Source organism: Syngnathus scovelli, chromosome 4, assembly GCF_024217435.2.
Source record: "Syngnathus scovelli strain Florida chromosome 4, RoL_Ssco_1.2, whole genome shotgun sequence".
Lineage (NCBI taxonomy): Eukaryota > Metazoa > Chordata > Actinopteri > Syngnathiformes > Syngnathidae > Syngnathus > Syngnathus scovelli.
The window spans coordinates 15,443,351-15,464,029 of NC_090850.1; the positions used below are offsets into that span (position 1 = coordinate 15,443,351).

General features: G+C 41.8%; 4 protein-coding genes and 1 long non-coding RNA gene across 5 annotated transcripts; 2 read left to right on the plus strand and 3 right to left on the minus strand.

Moving 5' to 3' along the window:
• Positions 1–706: 706 nt before the first annotated feature.
• On the minus strand, positions 707–4,393 carry LOC125967174 (protein phosphatase 1 regulatory subunit 3E). Its single transcript, XM_049717955.1, has one exon. It carries the CDS (start codon positions 4,391–4,393, stop codon positions 3,467–3,469), a length of 927 nt encoding a protein of 308 aa, XP_049573912.1. The 3' UTR covers positions 707–3,466.
• Positions 4,394–5,044: 651 nt separating this feature from the next.
• LOC125967175 (uncharacterized) lies at positions 5,045–9,210 on the plus strand. Its single transcript, XR_007480677.1, has 4 exons — positions 5,045–5,185; positions 5,616–5,790; positions 8,258–8,437; positions 8,523–9,210. It is a non-coding gene; the product is annotated as an uncharacterized lncRNA (long non-coding RNA).
• A 236-nt stretch (positions 9,211–9,446) lies between these two features.
• Positions 9,447–14,868, minus strand: atmin (ATM interactor). The gene is made up of 4 exons (XM_049717954.1): positions 14,580–14,868; positions 13,064–13,189; positions 12,758–12,957; positions 9,447–12,668 (listed from the first exon to the last, which is right to left on the minus strand). The coding sequence occupies exons 1-4, from the start codon at positions 14,811–14,813 to the stop codon at positions 10,913–10,915; spliced, it is 2,316 nt and encodes a 771-aa protein (XP_049573911.1). The 5' UTR covers positions 14,814–14,868; the 3' UTR covers positions 9,447–10,912.
• Positions 14,869–15,392: 524 nt separating this feature from the next.
• cenpn (centromere protein N) lies at positions 15,393–18,437 on the minus strand. The gene is made up of 10 exons (XM_049718615.2): positions 18,114–18,437; positions 17,444–17,489; positions 17,301–17,360; positions 17,062–17,135; positions 16,804–16,977; positions 16,622–16,723; positions 16,459–16,513; positions 16,271–16,380; positions 16,087–16,210; positions 15,393–15,747 (listed from the first exon to the last, which is right to left on the minus strand). Exons 1-10 carry the CDS (start codon positions 18,282–18,284, stop codon positions 15,644–15,646), a joined length of 1,020 nt encoding a protein of 339 aa, XP_049574572.1. The 5' UTR covers positions 18,285–18,437; the 3' UTR covers positions 15,393–15,643.
• A 519-nt stretch (positions 18,438–18,956) lies between these two features.
• Positions 18,957–20,595, plus strand: cmc2 (C-x(9)-C motif containing 2). The gene is made up of 4 exons (XM_049718207.2): positions 18,957–19,167; positions 19,569–19,677; positions 19,748–19,819; positions 19,903–20,595. Exons 2-4 carry the CDS (start codon positions 19,597–19,599, stop codon positions 19,984–19,986), a joined length of 237 nt encoding a protein of 78 aa, XP_049574164.1. The 5' UTR covers positions 18,957–19,167; positions 19,569–19,596; the 3' UTR covers positions 19,987–20,595.
• The last annotated feature ends 84 nt before the right edge of the window (positions 20,596–20,679 follow it).

The window sequence follows — 20,679 nt, forward strand, 5'->3', positions numbered from 1 at the left end:
GTGATAATGGGGCTACTTGAAACACAAATTTTTCATTTTGAAAAAGAAGGTTAATGGGACTAGTTGCAACTTGCACAAACTTCTTTCGCATTATTTATGTATTGATGTACAATAAATAACAATGGTGAACAATATATCATTTGCATTGTTAGACTTGCCTCACCCAATTAGACTCAATATGAGAATCGTTAAGGTATAGGATTAAAACATCCATAATGAAGAAGTAGCTATTTTCTTAACTCTAATCCCTAGATGTGACTGTTTGTCCTAACACACCGTACTTACATTTGACGCCTCCGCCCCCCCCCCCCCCCCCCTTTTTATGTTTTTATATATCACGGTATTTCGCACATGTGCCACATTTGGCAGGCTTGACTGATTGGGAATATTCATTTGATAAACATAGACACCTCCTGTGTCTGAGTAAAAAAAAAAAAAAAAAAAAAGGGGGGTGGCGCATCAGTCCCAGTCCGGCGTCATTTCAAGGACAAGTCTGCAGCCATGTCGGCAATGGAGAGAGCGACATTACACTGCAGTGCGTGTGCGGCTTGGCCGAAGGGGACCAGCAGCTTTGAAAAATGACGCGCTCAAATGACCAGATAGGATCACATTTGCAGCATTTGCAGCTCTGAGGTCTCTCACCACTTGTACCACAATATCATAATGTGTGTTTAAAAAAAAAAAAAAAAAAAGACTGCCAAAAGTATTTGTTTCAACAATTTTATTGAGCATTTATTTAATAAAATAGTGGTCCTATGATTAAATCAACAGAAAAATAAAGGTTTGTTTTTAGTTGTGCATGCAGACAAAGACGATTTAACATTCGGAGGGGACAGTACAGGTTAAGGACATTGCAGATGACATTAAAATGCTTGATGGGAAAATAATCTCTGGCATACAGTTTTCCATATTTGACTCTAAAAAGACTCTAGGCATTACTCAGTGAGAGAACACAGCAGTGATTTCTGAAGTTATTTTCGCAACAAAAACTATTTCCACATGTACATCCTGTCAACTCTCTCGTTCCCTTTCCTCTGTCAAAGTGCAATAAAGTGGCACCGAGCCAACTCACCCAGTAGCAGCTACAATCACAAGTCGCTCACACTCATTTCAATATACCAACGTGCTTTTGACGATTGTTTCCAACCATTGCCAATCACATTTTCTTCACAATTAAGCACTTGCGAGCTTCCACCTGGTAAACTTTTGAAACTAAGGCGGTGTGCGCACACTTGAAACAGTGCAAACGATCTCTGTTCTGTGACGTTGTAAATTTCACATTTTCCCTAATACACGTTTTGCTTTTTAATATTTTAAGATCTGATTATGTGCTTTCAAGTTGTTGTTTTTTATATTTCAACATCACGGGACAAAAACTGGACCAGTTGCATCTCTGCAACCTACTTTTAAGACACACATTACAATGAAGACATTCAATATGAGACATTGACACTTACAATACAGTACATTGTTACATAGATCACTATCAGTGAACTCTGATGAGAAGCATTACATAAAGAGTTAAATGAAAATCGCAATCTGACAACAGCCCTTCATCAGGGATTCAACAATAAGAACAGCTAGCAAACATGGATGGTGCCTTGTAGAAACAAAAATTGTCCCAGTACCGCTAACAACTGCATAAAGTTGAATTTATTTAGACTACTAAATCAACTATGTTACCTCTTGTGTTGCTATACCGATGCATCCGTTCTTAACTGTTGATATTTTCCTTTATGGATACTTAAGCAGTCTCTAAAAACTAACACCATCACCCGACATGTACGGCACATTTGAATGAGACAGAGCTCAGAGCAAATTAACGCTATGCATAGACAAATGTCAACTCAGGCAGCCGAGCTCTTATTTTAGCAGGCCTACATTGAACCATCAAACATTTTGATTCTGAGATTGATTGGGCGCTTTACAGGGGAAGTACTTCAAAAGCTAAGTGCTTACTGGAAAACTTTTTGTCTGTGTAGACATCAGCCGGATTGCATTATTAAATCGAGAGCTCCCTTCTGAGACTGCTGTAATGTAAACAAAGCGATGTTCAGATTGCAGCCAGAGAGGATTCAGAAGTGTTCAGATTAGTACTCGCATCAACACACACACACACACAAAAAAAAAAAAACCCACACCAAATGTGAGCAACACCAAAACCAATACAGTGTGAGAGCAAAGTCAATTATTGATAAGAAGATTCATTTGGAAGACAACTAACAAGTGAATAGAAAACTCATTTATAAAAAGCAGGGTTTGCCAAACTTCTTCAAAATGTATCGGGTCACTCAGAGTTAAAATGCAGAAAGGAAATTATACTGATCATCAAGAAGTAGGACTATTTCTTGGAGAATTGGAAGTCCTCTGTAGTAGTAATAAAAATGATTTTTTTTTGTCACGGGTTTGTGCATCATGTCACTGTTTTGCTAAGGCTGATATGTTTGAGTCAGCTTGGATCAAAGGAGAGCCATATTCGTAATTTGGAATGAGAATTGAAAAGTTTGGGACACCCTGATAAAAATGTCAGCGGTGCAGACAATATTGGAAAGCACTTCAATAGCGACAGTAGACATAGCAGTTCTAAACAATGATTTTCATACTTGCTTACTTCTATAGACAACATTGCAAAGATCACCAACAGTGAAAAATAGCTTTGAAAGGGAAAATATTTGTTTTGAAAAATAGCAATCTTTTCAATAACGTTCAAAAGATAGGAATTTTATGCTCTACTCTTGCAATAATTTCAAAAGGGAATGAGTTAATAAACAATAAGATCTCAGTGTTTTAGATACAATCTAGTCTATGACTATAATGACCAAAATTAGGATATTGGGGATCCATCCGTTTGAGTTGTACTGCAACAATGTAATCACCGGAAATATATTTGCTTAGCAGAATTTAAACTGCTCTGCTTCCATGCGTTATAAAGGCATTAATGGTATCACATAATAGATGAATGAGCTACAGTATATTCTAATAACTTTGGAAGATAGTGGTAGACAACCTCTTATCACCCTAGCCCATTCACGCAAGCTATACTTTCAAGGCAGCGCCACCACATTGTGCGTTTCCTGCCTATTAATAAGCCATATTATTGTTGCCGTGCAAAAAAAAAAAAAAAAAAAAAAAAAAAATACAAGAATAAACTGGCACCTCACCATAACAATTAATGTTGCGGCATCTCCTGCAAAAAAAAAAAAAAAGCAACGATGCCCGAGGTCGGAATGGCCCGGCACGTTTCCCTCCGTCACGTGTTTGCATGTTACATAATGTGGACGTGCCCTCCCAAAGGGCACCGAGCTGTACAGAGCCCTGACATCAAGGCAAATTACCCTCAGCGGGCACCTCAAACGCTCACGCTACATTTCATGGCATTTCCCCCACGCATGAACACGGTTAGTGATTTTAAACGGCACCCGGGGGTTCAATGTACGCACAAATTACGCACGCGTTGTAAGTGAGCTTATATAAAGTGGATCCATCCGTTTTCCCATTCCTTCGGTGGAGACATCTTGAACCGGTGACGCCGCACTTTGTAGTTATTCCCGTTGTTATTATCCCAAAAGTCCTCTCCGTCGACCGTGTATTTTATGGCGAACTGCAGCGTGCCCCCGTTCTCCATGTAGGTAGGCATGACCACCTTGAAGGAGAAACGATCGGTGGCACCGTCGCTCGAGTGGGGCACATAGGATGCCAAACTGTCCATAAAGGTGATCCAGTTGTTGAGTGAGTAGCGCAAAGAGACGCTCTTCTCGAAGGCCAGGTTCAAGACGCGCACAAAGCCCGACAGGGTGAAGTCGTCCGTCTCCACGCTCTCCAGCATCACTTTCACCTCCCGCACTTTCTGCTCGAAACCGGGCAGGGTGCCCGGGCAGGTGAACTGCAACTCCATGAACACAGACTGCGCGAGGGATCGGGGGAATTTTGTAGTAGCCATGTGGTTATTAAAGTCCGTGGATTTAGGTAACTTGGCCAAAATGCGCTCCGGCACCTCCGGCTCGTCCGAGTCGTCAAAGTGCTTCACGGAGATGAGCTCGAGACCCAAAGAGTCCGCGAAGCGCACTTTTTTCTGACTTGTTGGACTTCTGCTGCGGGAGATTTCCAACTTGGCCCTCTCGGTGGGAGTGGGAAGAGACTTGCACCTCCGGCGCAGGCTTGGACTCTGCGGGGGCTTAAGGAAGGTCTCCCGGCCCCGCGGCCTCTCGTCCACTACGGGGCTCTCGGCAGGCTCGCAGGTGCCGTTCATGATGTCAAAATCGTCCCCATCGTCGAGACGAGGGTTCGCCGCGGCCAGGCTTCCGAAGAGCCCGGCGATGCAGCTGTAGTTCCTGGGCAGGCAGGTCTTCGGCGGCAGCATGTCCACGGTAGGGCGCGCACGCTCTGCTTCCATACAACGGCGCAGCCCCTGCACTGCAGAGCCGAACTCGGTGGTCGTGTGGAGACCGGCGACTGGGGAAACCAAACCGTCAGGTGTCAGTATCCCACTCGCGGATTGGCGCCGTCGCTGCGTCACTTCGACTTCTGAGTCCGGGACCAATTGACGCGGGTGTTGCTGAGCGCCGATTATTTCATCAAATCTGTCAGTTTAAACGTATAAAGAGGGGGTGGTAAGAAAACGGCGTTTCACACTTGATAGTTGTAAATTCATAACACTTCCACCGGGTAAAGACCGCCCTCTTGCGTGTGTTGTCTATATGACGTAAACAGTGGCGTGGTTTAAATGTGATGTCTACGTGCAGATCTGAACGTTACATCGCTGGAGATGAGATGGTTCTCACATTGAGGCTATAACGCCATAATTCACGTGCAATTAAGTACCTTTAACGTTACCACACTATTATCCTTAAAGCGTTCAGGCTTTCGTCCGTACTGCTCCGCTACAAAGGTATTTAACATAAAGCAATTGTCAATCCGCCGTCCGTGCTCGAACAGGCTGCAGCAGGGAAACCTCCACCACGCCTATTTTGTTGCGTCACAGACTGCAAGGGGTGTTGCCATGGCGACCGCGTCGCTCACCGACAAGCCGTCACTTCGCCCCACAGTGGATTGAAAGGGAACTCATTCGGTCAAGAACGACAGTTTGAGGTGAATACAAATTATCCTATAGTAGTGGCTATACAAGCGTGTCTGACAAGGAAACAGCAATCTGCATGCCACGGAGATTGTGAACTTGCGCAGACTGGTAAGGCGACATTCCAATGGCGCTTCCTCGTGTTTCGTACCTGTTGTCCATGAAGGGGGGGGGGGGGGCATGTTTGAAATAATAGGTAAACAGCAACGCCAACTTTAGCTTATAGATATTTTTCTTTCATGTTGAGCGACGGCAGAAATTGGAGCAAACAGAAATTGGAGAAAGGACTTTTTCCTTTGGATTGCAGTGAATGGCTCCTGTATCACACTACTAATTCATGGGAACATGAAGCAATTCATGCAATTTAAAGTTCACTAAGACTCAAATTTATGGAGCGACCCAGCAATTGGGGTTGGATAGAATGCTGAAGGTTTTGCAGAAGAAAGTTATTCAGATACTTTGTAGGATAATACTGTTTAAGGGTCTGTACAGGGTTTCTATTTGACTAACATGTTTCTGCAACTACTGTTTCCTTCATCAGAGGGCCACGAGGTTACTTTGACGCATCTTCTTCATCCGTTTTATGCCATCAGACGAAGGCGACGGCAGTAGCTGAAACATGCAAGGAAAATAAGACCTTTTTCGGACAGATACAACCAACAGCAATCTTTATTATTTTATTACGTCAAGTAACAACATGAAACCCGTTACACTTGGTAGGTTAAATCTAAAGCTGACAAAGCATCATAAACCATAATAAAGTGGGTAAGCCCATTCATGATACATTTAAAGCTATCAAAATCATGTAGACTGCTCATGTAGGGCCTAAGTGTGCCAAAGGCTCAAAAGAGACATCTCTATGGTGGCAGTTAAGGTAGTGGGAAAAGTTCTACAACATGAATCATTAAACAGACAGGCAAAGTGCTCGGCCAGAAGGAAGATTGAAAGCCTCAGTAAGAGCAGTCAATAAAACTGTTTGGAAAAGGGTCACCCTCATTGAAAGTGGTAAGGCCAAACATTGTCCAGTTAGAATAGTGCTTGAAATGGGAGAAACGTGGCGTCCCTGTATACCATTTGCCCCTTGACTGTATTATCTTTTTAAGACACTGTAATTGGTCTATCTCAAGTGTTGAGCTTGCACCTGAGCTCCTTTTTCTCACACAATCATTCTGAAATAAGTGCTATTCCATTCTTTGTCATTTCACATTACACTTTGCCTGCTTTCCAATACACCCACTTACCTCCTCTTCTGCTTACAACTTTGCTTGCATTCCATCATCCTCAACTTCCTTGATCTGTCTGGCCAACAGCTTTAAAATCAAATTCTGCTCTGCCTGGTTTCAACATTTCACATCAGCTGTGATCACATCTGAGAACTAGGGATATATTGTTACAATTAAAAAAAAAGCACAACCATTACCCCCTCCCAAACTAAATACAAGCCAATTGGTGTTTTATTGTTTCAGGGAACCCTGGGAAACATGTCACATTGAAATGTTTAGTTGCAACAATCCACACTCCCATTTGTAAAACTTTCATATAGAATTTATTTCCTCCAATCGGAAGAAACAAGACTTCAAGAGGTTACACTCGTGTGCTGCTAGAGCTCATCAGGAACATCATTATCTAAGTTCATGTTATTTGTCTAAAAATGATCAGTTGTCAGTTATAAAATAAATTTTCATTTATCAATCTTAAATGATGTACAATGACGATCAAACAATTAAATACTTAGACAGTAGAAGGTGCAATTTAATCTGTGCATCCACCTGTTGCCCTTCATACGAACAGGCATGGAGAGCCAATCCTCTTGGTGCTCAATTCAACAGGCCCAGATTTAACATGTAAACTGGGATAAGACTAACATTATTTCAGTAGTCATACTTTTTGTGACTTTTTTTTGTTTGGTAGTGTGACGAGATTTTTTTTTCCTTGGCACAATAAAGACTGAGAAACACTTACCTGCACAACTACAAAATAAAATTAATACATTTTAGTTTGGGTGTACTGCACTTACAAATTGCAATTCTTTCATAAATTGTGAGCAAATGCTGATAAATCGTGCCGTTGATCTAAAATACAGAGAAAGGGAAATTGTTTGGACAGGTTGAAGTAACCCACCCAAACAAAACATTTTTTTTTTTTAATTGCGTTGGAATCCAATGCTTCAATAATCATCTAAAGCACAAAAGAAGCTTTCCTTGAAACTAATGATATTACTCTAAGGAAATTGTAAACTTGTGCACTTACCAGGATGTGAAAAAGTGGAATCCGCCTTCAAATACGTGAAAGGTGTGAAACGTAACATTCACGCGCGTTATTGCAGCTATCCAAACAAATGGACTTTGCAGACATTAGATTCGAATGTAATTCGCAGTGAGACAACTTTCGAAAGACAATCCATTTGCAAGTGACCAAGTAACACAACTGCTTCTTTGCTCGCGTTTAAAATCAAGCGTTTTATCACGCAACCGTGTTTGCCGGTGTCACGCCATATTTGGCGACTTGAGATCGACGAACACCCGGCGAAATTTAAGCATGACGTCACGACGTTTTAACGTAGCGTTTAAAGCACGAAACGTCACCACGGCCATTATCACCCTCTGACGTATGTATGAATGCATCCACCGTGTGACCGGCTCTTGTCAACGTGAACAGGATATGATGACTGCAAAGGTGCATGTCTGCATGAATGGTAATTGCACAGACTCGAGATGCTTATCATCTGATGATGTTCACGTGAGCTGCAAATTAAAATTTATGTATTTGTGCATGCATTCGTTAAAGTTTTATAGAAAGTACAGAAAAAGTTCTGCAATTCATTCAATGCACGTGTTTTATAATGTCTACTTTACCTGAAATGACCTTAGTGTTATGGGCATTTTTTTCATTTATTCATTTAAGTGTTTTAAATGTTTTTGACAACCACTAGATCTTGATAATGTCAGCAGAAATCAGAATTTAAAGATACATTGAAATAAGCAAACTTAAGTTTTTCTTATATGCTTGCTGGGTGGAAGAGAATGGTAAAGAAAACAACCCCAGATCCCACAAATGTTTCTTTTTCTTCATAAATGTTTAGTAATCACATTTTTATTTGACATTGTTTAAAATCTGAGGTATTTATTTGGTAAACAACCATTTTAATTTATTTTTTCAATCACCTTTGTGTCTCACATAAAGGACCCCACAGCAATGGATGGATCAGATGAAGAAACCCCTGATCAAGATGATGCCATTGAGGAGCAGCTTTACAAAGCACAAAGGATGCACGTCGATGTCTTGCTCGAGATGAGCGAGGAGGCCTTTTTAAAAGAACTGGAGCCACACGAGTATCATTGCTACTGCGGTTGGGAAGAGGCCGTGAGTGCTTTTCAATTCTTAAGTCAATTGCGACTGTAGTTCTGATGACGGTCATATAAAAACATTACATTTTGTTTTGCGGTAGGTGCGGGGCTGGGACAGAGTTGCTCCAGTTAGCTGCATTATTCTTCCGCAAAAGAAAGACAAGAAACCAAAGCTGCGTAAGGAGACAACAGACAACCCGCCCTCCTCGCACGCGGAGACATTTCATGGCGACACAATAGCCATCAGTGGAGAGCATTGTAGCGAATCCCAATCAAGCCCTCATTACTTTAAAAAATCCACATCGTCAAGTCAAAAGCCGGATTCCCCAGAATGCCATGCACTGGATGGCGCAGAAGAAGACTTGTCACATCTTCTACATGAAGAGAGGGGGCATGTCAGCGGGATTCCTTTGCACCTCCAACACTTATCCCCAAATATGTCCAAGGGCAGGCCATCCAAACCCATAAAACGCCAAACCAAAAGCAAAGTTGTTCCCATCACAAACTTCACATTTTTACCTCCAATAAAATGACGGACCAACCAAGTCAGCTCTATATGCCATAAATAGCTCAGGAACATTTATTTGAAGTGTGGACTTCAAAATAAAACCAAAGATGTCAGCAAGTTTTTTTTTTTTTTTTAAACAAAGATTCACATGCCAATGTTTCTGAGCTTTTTACACCTAAAAAAAAAACAGTTACAATATGATTTGGACTGTCACTTAGCAGCACAAATGTTTCCTGCCCACGCATAATAAACTATAAAGACTGATTTGGGATTGTCGTTAACAGCTAAGCCCCCGTTGCTTTGTTGGTTTAATTAGAACGCAACATCAAAATGGATATGAGCTCTTGTCAGACCACCCCATCACAGAAAGTCTCTTAGTTGAGAACCATTGTGGACATCTTTTCTTCAAAAGCGTTCAGAATGTCTACTGAAAAATGTCAAATGCTTATTTTAATTTGTTTTAATCTAAAGAGCACATAAGGCAATTTCTATAGTTTAAAATGAGGACAACTATTTTATTCCAGCAGTTTATTAGGAACTTCTGTTGTTAAGCTGCAACATGTAATCAAGGCAACATGTACAATTCTATACTAAACAAAGCATATTGTGCCATGAAAATACATGCAAGGAAATGCTTTGTAGTTAAGAACAAAAGTAGTAACATGAGTCTAATTGTTCTTATGCTTATGTCGAAACGCAACCTAAGTACTCAATAAAATGTGGTAATTGAATCTGCCAAGAATCATGAACATAGGAAAATAGACCATATTGGTTATCAGCTTCCAGAACTATCCCAAAAAAAAAAATGTTTTCAGTCAAATACAACATTTCAAGTGAGACAGCTTAAGCCTGAACGCAAATCACGAGGTACAGCATGCAACCATAATAAAAATATGTAACCATGCAGCTATCATGAGCTCATGTCGGTCTTCCAAATAGTTCAGTTACAAAAAAAACAAAAACAAAAAAACACTTACGGTTAAGGCACCAAAAAGTTAAAATAATCGCTCTTTGTTTCTTACGTAGAGGTTTCAATGCTTGGCGCACCTCAGCAATTTCAGATGACACAATGGGAGGTAACTCAGTGCAACCCGGTTTATATATATAAAAAACAAAAAAACAAAAAAAACTGGCTTTGAATGACCAAAAAAAAGTAATTCAGAATGAAAGGAATGAATTCGATCATTTTCTTAACTTTGTGCCATAAAAGCAGCTAATGTTAGTCAGCTGTGTTTGGGTGCAGCCATCGAATGCTGTCAGCGTATACATTGACATCAGGCAAATGAATAAGTCAAGGATTTTATCGAAGGACAAATACAGCTGACATTTATATTTTTCCTTGTGAAACTGCTTTATCTTTTTTTTTTTGTCTCGGCTTCAGATGGAAACCGTAACACTTGGACAGCTCTGCAGTTGTGTGCTAACCTTCACATTGGCTAAGCAGCCATCAAATGCATAAAAGCAAAATTAATATTTACTGAAGACAAATTGAAGGCTCATGCACATTTTAAACACACGAAACGTGACTGCACGTTTAACTTTACAGCCCAGTATTTTTATTTTTTTTCCCATGCAGTTGATGCTTCTCTAAATTCAGCCATTGGTATGTAAAACTGGTGTGCTAGGTTTTAATCTGCTGGGTTCAGGGCAAACACCAAAAAGGGACACTGGCTAACACTGAAATAAACACCATTTCAGACAAGACACATTATGTTACATGTATGTGCAAATAAACTGGTAAACTGTCAGGAATGGAAACATCCTGCCTACAGAGCTAATAAAGTGCACAAAGCAGTCGGGAGATTGACCCGGAAACGCTCTTGCCAAGATGAGCAGAGTGGAATGATTCAAAGACATTTTCACAGACTTCTCCCACCTTCACTGCTGCACCATTGGAGGACATCCTTCGCTCATTCCAATGATAGAGGCAGACACAGGCAACGTGTTGCAAAGATCAGGCAGCGTCCATTAAGAATAATAATGTCAACTGTTTGGTTTCTCAGGCTGTTGGAAGAGAGCGCAGAGCTCCCGACACGTCTGCGTTTCCACTGAGCTGAACTGGGATTCCATGTTCCAAAGCAAGTCGGCCGACAAAAAGTCATCCATGACGGTCTGCGTTTCGTTGCTCGTGAGGAAGAGGTGTCCGAAGCTTTCCGCCTGGCTGGTTTGCGTCTCTGTGCTGTTTAAAAGCCTCGCCTGCTCGCCGTGACTGACGGGGGTTTGAACGGGGAGGCAGGGAGCCAATGAATGCAGGTCAGTCTGCGTTTCAGTGTCGGACGATTCCGTGCTCATAGAAAAGCTTGAATGGCGCAGAATGCTGCTCAGGGGCACGTTACTTCCGGCGCTCAGAAGGAAGTTGAGGTCGGTTTGAGTCTGAGTATCGAACAGCTCCAAGTCACTGGCTTGGGTTCTACTTGGTCCCTCGCTTTCATCGAGCTCATCCATCAGGAAGAAGTCGGTCTGGGTCTGGATGTCTAAAGACTCCAAGGGAGCGTCACTGTTCAGGCCCTCCAGATGGCTTTCTTCTGTCTGTGTCTGAATGTGTACAGAACTGAGAAACTCTTCAAAGTCAAAGTCAATGGCGCCGTGTTGCTCCTGAACAGGACCCAGGTTGGACCCGCAGCCGGTTGCGGCAGCGGTCAGCACCTGATGGCCTGACATGCTATCTGAGAGGATGTGTTCCAAGTCATTTAATAAGGCCATGGTTTGGGTTTGGTTGTCCGCCACGTTGCTCGAGTTCAGCAAATCGGTCTGAACCCCGAAACACATGCCGCCTGCTACCTTTCCGGCCTCGTATAAACTGCTTCTCGAAGCTGTCAGAGATTCGTCTACTTGCAGAGCAGTCTGGGTGGAAACACTGAGCGCATCGGCGCTGAAAAGGTCAGAGCACATGATGACTTGATCCTGAGCCTTGTCATTCGATTGCGGTGTTGTGAAGGAGGTCTGCGTCTGCCTGGTTTTGCCCGGTGGCGCGGATGAGGACGAGGACGGGCAAACGCTTTGGTTTAAGGATTGGCAGTCGGTCTGAGCGCCTATTGTGGAGGTGGGTCGAACTCTGCTGTCAAACGTTTGGGTTTGAACACTGACCGGCAGGAGGACTTGGGCACTCACACTGATGTCCGTCTGGGAGCAGGATGACACGGAGGATTCTCCCACGGAACACAATCCAATGCCTTCCGCGACACCCAGAGGCATTTTTGAAAGGTAGGACTTGTCGGTCTGGATGTTGGTCGAGGTGCTCCTTCCTCGCTGCGTTCCCAGGACGCCAACCAGACCGTCAAGTCCAACCTGTACCCCTGTGCTGATGGGCCCCAGGCAAGAGCGAGAAGTAGGCATGCTATCCTGGAAACCCAAGCTCGTAGCATCCAGCTGTGGTACCACAGCTCCGGAGGCCTGGGGCAAAAGCTGAAGGGTGCTAACAGAGCCTTGGCTGTTGACCGCCAGCACCACCGACCTTAAAGCGCCGCTTTCTGTGGATGGAAGCAGAACGGGGAGGTGGGCCAGCTGCATTACAGGAACACTGACCAATGCCATGTTGGGTTTGGGTAAAAGCTGCTTCTGGAGGCTCTTGTGGCCACTGGACATCTGACTGGCAGAGTCTGGACTGTGGATGATGTCAGAAGATGACGAATCCTCGATTAGCTCGCGGGTGGAAGGGATAATCACAGAGTCGTTGATCTTAATCTTTTCAGAACCCGTGGAAAGTTTCTCCATCTTCCGCTTTTTTACAGGTGGAATTCTGAAATTAGAACAAATGCATAGATCATTAATAACAGCTACTTCTCCCATTTGAAGAGCAATAGTAAGTTCGGCAGAAAGAATGCATGCCTGTGCTCCGTAGGAATCTCATGTCCTGTCCTGAAGATATGTGACAAAAGTGCAGCCCGGCTGGCATATGGGCAGCCACAGGTACACTGGTAAGTCTTTCCGCAGTCCTCTGCGTGCCTTTTGAGGTCCCACTCGGTGCTGTAGCCATTGTTGCATTTGGAGCACTTGTGCTTCTTTTCTGCATGCATCTTCATAAAGTGCTGTGAAAACATTCATTATTTCAACGCAGCTGTCTACAAAGGATTCATTTCCATTGCAAAAAAAAGTCAACTTTGCGATCATGCTTTAAACTTTGCAAAAGCTTACTTGTTTCACCAGGGAAAATTGGGAGAAAGGTCTTCCAGGCCCCCTGGGACAGCCTTCAATGGGACAGCAGTAAAGCTTTTTTGTGGCCTTCATGTCCTTTCTGACTGTGGGGTTTACAATACCATCCTGGGGCGACAGAGGACACGAGACAAGTATTTTTACTTCTCTTGCAAGGATAGTCATGCCCTCTTCAGCATGCGGCGTGAGTGACCCGAGACTACCCAACGTCTCCAGCTCACAAGCTAACATAAGCGGGTTGTCCTGTCTTTATTGAAAGGTAATAATATGAGAAATGATCAGCATTGTGATACTCATTGCAGAAGAAAAAAAACTGGTGCATTGACAACTATCAAGGCTTCACAACACGTCATGCTGCGGCCAAAATGTGGTCAAGGTCACCTCCATCTGATACAAAAGTCAGCGTCATGTTAAATAAGGGTTCCGTTGTAGAGACAAGCAGATACATAGATGTTATGCAATGATCCAGTGGAGCAATAAAGGTGTTAGGATACGAACCTCGGGAATAATGCGCACATAAACAGGGTAATTTGTGCATCTAAAAGTGCTTGGTCATGTCAACCAGAGAACAGTTGTTGCATCTGACAAAACTGCTACTTCATTGTGGATCAGAAATAACACAATCCATGTCCCCAGTCGACATACTGATAATCTTTTTGTTTTTACCATCAGACGTTCTTTGCAAGTACAAATTGTGCCATTGTGCTCATGGGACTCTGTGATCTTTGTGGAGAAAAATAAATACTGCACTAACACAGTTATGCCTAAAATTCAGATACAGTCGCATAGCAAGCCCAGGTGTTCATCCTAAAATAATCCATTTGATAATTTAATTATTTTTCATGTGCATTCAATACCTTTAAAGACACAATTTGCCACTTGCTGTCGACTGAAAAGGGCATCATTTCGAAAGTGTTTCATCCTAAGCTGCAAGTGTACTTTTCACTTCAAATATAGCCTTTAAAAACTACCTTCTAATTTTTAAAAGGCCTAATTCCCATTCTCATCAAATCAGTGCAAACAGTCCTTTTGCATAACAGGCAGCATGCTGAAATTACTTGGTGAAGAGACTGTGAATCACTGCCTCCTACGAATGAACCTCTGATCGTGGGTCGCCACATTCATTGCCTCCTCCACATTGTTTAACAATGAATGAATAACGCACTTGGAGAGACGAAGAATGGACTCAGAAATCAGTATGAGGACGGGGACAACACATGGCCCAAAAAAAAAAACAAAAAAAAACCACGTGAACCAAAATCACCACTCGATGAATTAGCATTCAAGCCTATTGCAGCTTGGTAAAGAATGTCGGAACTTGTTGTGGGTGACCAAACAGCAGTACGTCACCTCTGAAGCATCACTACATTTTGGCGACACGACGAAGTTCGTAAGGATGACTTGCGTTTTTTAGCAACGTTTTCAGTATTCCAAGCTAGGTTAGCCACATTGATCGGTTGACTCTAAGAACATTTTGGTGGTTTGTAAGCCATTGTACCTTCACTCTGTGCGACTTGACAAGATGCATGTTCAATGCAGGTGTGTTCGGGAGAATCTTGCCACATCCTGCAACGGTGCACAGGATGTTCGTCCTCACTTCTTTGGTCAGCTCCAGTATGGAAGGTTTAATTATCTCCCGAGGCTGCGACACGGGCTCTTCGTGACAACTGGGGTTGTCTTTGGTGGTGTTATCTCCGTTTTTCGTCTTGTGGCTCGCCGAAGGGGCAGCCATGTTTCTGTGTTGACAGTCACTCCCGTGTCAACGCAACGATTGAATGGGCCGTGACATAACGTCGCTCGATTGTTGACTGACAGTTGACTCGACCAATAGAGGGACGAGACCGTGACGCACTTTATGGCTACTTCCGGTATGGCTACTTCCGGTAGACGCGCTTGATTTCTGGTCTTCATAATAATGGCATAACGCGAAAAGGGTAGGGGGGGGGGGGGGATAAAAGTACAAAATCAAGTAAAAATAAATACCTAAATATAGCTTAGACAGAGACAAAAGAAGTTCAAGAGCGAATGTTTTGTCTGGACCCCGTTAAAAAGCGAGGACGCAGGCATGATTTAGTTGACCACACCTACAATAAAAGTGTTAAGTACAGATTATTTCAATACCTTTCTACATGTACAGATAAGTGGTTCAGAAACAATACACATAAATGAAGAATAACGCAAATAACTGGTCAGATGAAAAACAGGATTCAAAGGAGCCTGAAGAACAGCCGTTTTGACCAGAACAGCTGGAGGAGCTTTTGAATAATCTAATAAATCTCAACTACTAAAAAAGTACAAAAACACACTAATATCAGTTATAGAATATGAAAGTTTATTTTACAGTACAAATAAAATAGCTCCGTTTTGATGTTTGAGTTACGTATCTTGGCCACATACGGTAATTTGAACAACATACACAAAGTTTTATTACAGCTGCAGTTTATTTAAAGAAAAAAATCACAGTGAAACTCCACAGACCATGGCATCTTAAAATTTAGGAATTATTACAAAATAAAAATAATAAAAACATTACATTTCAATTACGTTCAAGTATAAAAAATGTCAGTTAACAGAAGGTCCTGTGACTTTGTCTGTGACGACAAAACAATTCCTTCCTTTTCGGGGGATGGATGAAAGCAGAACTGATACAGGAGTGGAAACAATTCCTGTGAAGTATATCAATACATAATATGCATAACTGAAAATGAAACTGCTCTGTAAAAATAGAAAATCTAACCAAAAACGTTCCTAAAGATCCTTTAGTTTGTTCATGCGCGCCCTCTTGTGGATAAACTGAGATATTGATTTGATTAAATATCTTTATATCAACTAATTCAACATAAAAATGAATGTAAAAGTCTGAACTGACTGTAATGTGTTACATTAAATTTACATGACACATTTTTTGAGTGGTATAAATGAGAAAATGGTTTCAGTCACATTCAAAGATAATCTTGTCTACACTGACTCGTGACATCTGTACGTATGGCCAACAGTGCTGTTACCTGAAGAAGCGCCGTGCCGGAATGACTCCAACAGATTTGTGCTTGAAAACTTGATGACGCATTTAAACGGTGTCTCTCGTTCTGCAATCCTCTGGTTTGTTGGGCCTTTGTACTTAGTCTCCATCTGCCCAAAAAGTCAATACATGATGATGATGATGATGATCACAAGCAAAATTTATGTTACCTTGTAAACTACAGATTCTAGCTGTGGTAACCTGCCACCACCAAACGCTTCACATGCCATCTGACGTCGGTTTACGTCTGTCTTAGCTTGTTCTTTCTCTATGTGGGGGTCTGTGGAACAGAAGTTAGTTGACTGAAATTAAAATTTGTTCTGAAAAAAAAAAAAAAAAAGATCATGATTGTACATACGTGAGGCTATTTGATTCCTTTCTACAAGTGGGCTGGGATACATTGTAGGGAACACCTACGCAACAAAACATTTTTTTTTTACAAAACTACAGTACATAAGTTAATTTCATTATTTAATGTCTATCAACAGCATTCAAGGGTAAAAACGGAATATGGTGCTTACCTGTTCATACTGCCGCATCAGCAGGTCCCGAATTGCTGAGAGTTTTCGTCCACTGAGGTTAGCATCCTTAATAGACTGATGTCGGGTGGCTATAATCAGAGCCTGAAAAACAAATTTGTATTTTCAGACAAACTCAAGTCAGGGTACCCATACAATGTATTTCTTTTGTTCCTTTTGACCACCTGGGATAACAGGGGCTTTTGCTTGGACGTAAGTCTAGTTACAAACACGTAAGGAGTTTGAAGATGGTGAACAACATAAGTTGGTCTCATGTTGTTTGGCCGAGAGAAGTTGTCCTCCCATGCAATGCGTATCCAAACCGCTTCATCTGTATTCTTCTTCATCTTGATAGACACCTTGAATTTCAAATGTGAAGATTACGTGACAATACTCAATGCACGAGGACTCGCAAAAAAAAAAATCTGTCATAGTTGACTTACATTTCTTACAAGCTCACTGAGGTGACATTTGAATTGTTCCTTGAACTGCATCAACTCAACAGCTGCAGCATCAGCTGGATAGTATGGAGAGAGACATGACAAAACATGGATCAGCACCAAAGCAAACTAATATGACAAAAATAATAAAGTAATGTTCAAAAGAGTTTCATTTTGGGCGAGGGTGCTTGAATAATCAATCTTAAACCTAAGCAATATTGATTACCAGACCAAGATCTTACACTCAGGGTCCATGAGTTGGAACGCACACCACATCCCTTGGTTTGGATTGTCAATGACATCTGCAAGATGAATAAAACAGAACATTCAGGTTGCAGTGGTAGAGAAATTAGGAGCAAAGAACGTGAATGTAAGAGTGGCTTACATATCATCTCTAACTCTGCTATATGACGAACATTGCATCCGTTTTCCTGCAACAAAATAGTGGAACGTGACCCACAAACCACACAACATACAAGTAGCTGCTTTATACCTCTCCCTCCATTTTCTCGCAAGGGAATAATAATGAAATCAGTCCAAACTGGTTAATTATTTTGAGTAATGAACTAATTATTATTTTGTCCAGAAATAATCTTTCAATCGAATGAATAAAATAATTAATGGCATACAAGTTGTGTCAGAAAGGTTCCAGGAGTGGTGACACAGTTGGTATAAATGTATTTTTGTAAATAATTGGTAAATTGGCGGCACGGTGAAACACTGGTTTGCACGTCCGCCTCACAGTTCAGAGGGTGCGGATTTGATTCCGCCCTGATTCAGTCCTCCCTGTGAGGAGTTTGCATGTTCTCCCGTGCATGCATGGTAGGCTGATTGAGCACTCCGAATTGCCCGTAGGTGTGAGTGCGTGTGCAGATGGTTGTTCGTATCTGTGTGCCCAGCGATTGGCTGGCAACCGGTTCAGGGTGTCTCCCGCCTACTGCCCGATGACGGCTGGGATAGGCTCCAGCACACCCGCGACCACCGTGGAGACAAAGCAGTACATAAAATGGATGAATGAGAGTTAGTAGGTTAGTGCATTTTACAGAAGTGAGTACCTCACAAAGTGTGATTAGTTCGTCCGTCAAAGCCCATTTGGATAGAGTGAAATCGATGTTTTGCAGCTGTACCGAGGTCAAACGGCCCCACTTCTCCAGCGTCACTTTTAGAACTTTAGTCGGTATCCGTCGTACAAGCTGACGCAACGAATGTTTCATCTGGTTCTCCATCTTTCTCAGAACCGTAATCGACTTCTTACTCTGCTAAAGAAATAAAGAGACATCCAATGTAAATAAATATAGGTTCTGTCACGCTATTCCAGCAAACTAAAAGTTCCAAACAAACCGCCTTCGTGAATTAAACAAACGGACCAATCAGACAACGGCAAAATAGTCAAGGAGCTTGATAAAGCGCCCTCTGTTGAACTGGAGGTCAATTAAATGAGGATGAGTTTTCTTCGAATTCAACAACTGAACCTGTACACTGTATCCTGCACACATCCATAAAGTAAACACATCTATAATTAATCATATAAAAAACCTATTTCTGTAAATCGGTTTACAGCCGTGAAACTTGAGTGCTCGACGTATTTGGATAACGTCGATTTATATAAATTCCGAGGGTCTTTGAAGACACATTATACGTATTGCGTGTGGCGTGTGTGATTGGTGGAGAAAGAGGAAGTCATCGTGTGTGTGCAAGGCAAACATAAGAAATGTGCAAGCGAATTTACATTTCCAGAGCTTCGTGTTCAGTATTTGGCATAGTTGAGCGTTTTTAATAAACTCAATTAACGCAGCAACAGATCACTTTCTTTGTTTTGCTGTCTTTTTTTTTGAAGTCCCGCCCACGATAAAGAACGAACTCCATTGGTGAACTGATGAGAAAGTGTTAACTGATTGGTTGTTTCTGTGTGTCATTCAACCGGTCGTCCTTCAGTTACGCAAACCTGTCATGTCTTTCAGCTGTCGATTTGCTTGCGAGTTTATACAACGGTGATAAATTGGTAATATGTTGATTTGTGGTAGTGCGTGGTAATATGTTGATTTGTGGTAGTGCGTGGTGTCAGTCATAAAGAACAAGAAAAAGGGATGATACAAGCGACACAAATTTGTAAGTGTTTTTATGTTGCGTTTGCTAGGTTGTAGCTTACCAAACGTTTGACCGACTTGTGGAAAAGCACTCTTACTGTGTCTACTGGGACTACTAGTAAAGGTTCACTAATCTAGACTCGTGTTAAACTTGAGTGCGAGTTGTCATGTATCGAAACTGATTTAATTTTTAACACTTGTCTGTGTGTAGGTAAGTGTGTATAGGATCCAGCATCTCAATGACATCACAGGAGGGAGAGGGATGGGGAGGCATGAGTATCCTTCATGTCAAATTAGACAATTATTTAATTAATTAAATTATTTGTATGGCCCTGTTTGACGTACTGTAGTTATACCGTGACATTTCCTCTTAATGACCAAAGTATTCAACTGAGTACTTTTGTTTCTGGCTTTTCTGTACAGTATTTATACAGTAGGACCTTAATTCAACATGCACCCTGACCTGTCACCCCACCTACACACAGATGAGTGTAATGAGCTCATAAAGCGCTTGAAGCAGTGCCACTCTGAGGTCAGTAAGAAACTCACCCCCTTTTCTTTCCTGATAAACATATTTGGAGACTAAATTTCTCTGCCCACAGCATAACGTCCTGAGGTTCTTTGGGACATGTAATGATGTTGACCGTGCCATGCGTCACTGCCTTAAGAATGAGGTGAAGGTTTCACTTGTATGAAGAATGGGAAGCATTTAGGTGTGGCGTACTCATCAATTCATTACATTGTTGTCATTTAACAGGCACTGGAAAGGCGGGAGCGCAGCAAACAGCATGCACAAGCCATGAAAAAGAGGTTGAAAGAAGGACTCAAGGAGCAGCTCTGAAAGACACTTATACTCCAGATTTGCATCCAAGTGTCTAGAGGAGATGCGGGAATAAGCATGCCTTGCAGTTTTTGGGGTTTGCAAACTGTGGATGCAAAAACATGTTACATCCTGCTGTATATGAAAATGAGACCAACAAAAACAATTTCAAAGTTTTTTCTACCGATGTGACCAATAATCAGTACTTGCACAGATTTTGCATCACATAAATGATGAAAACATTTTGAAATGAATTAACTTTGGTGTCTTTACAAAACCTGGCTTTAAGTATGATCAAAAGGTGAGGAGTAAGTGATCCAAAAGATCTTTCCAAAAGTTAGATAATTTTTAATTAATTTAATTTTTGATCGACAACAAAATGTGTGACTACCCCTGTTTGTCATCTCAAACTGCAATGCATCCTACTGAGAGCTGCTGCTAATCTTTTTCTTCTTTAGTTAAGTGAGAAGGAAATATTAGTAACACCTCTTCATGATGTGCATCTATATATTTTTGCTGATGGTTTATTTAGGCAGTGAAAAGCAGTTGCTCCACTCTCAATGTATGGATGGCGAATCACATTGATTCATGGTATTTCTTTCAAATAAAGTGTGTTCATATTCAAAGAAACTTTCTAGCATTTTTGGTGAGTGATTTGGATGACAATGGGAAGTAGAATGACAATGGGATTTGTTTCTTCACAACCAGCCTTAA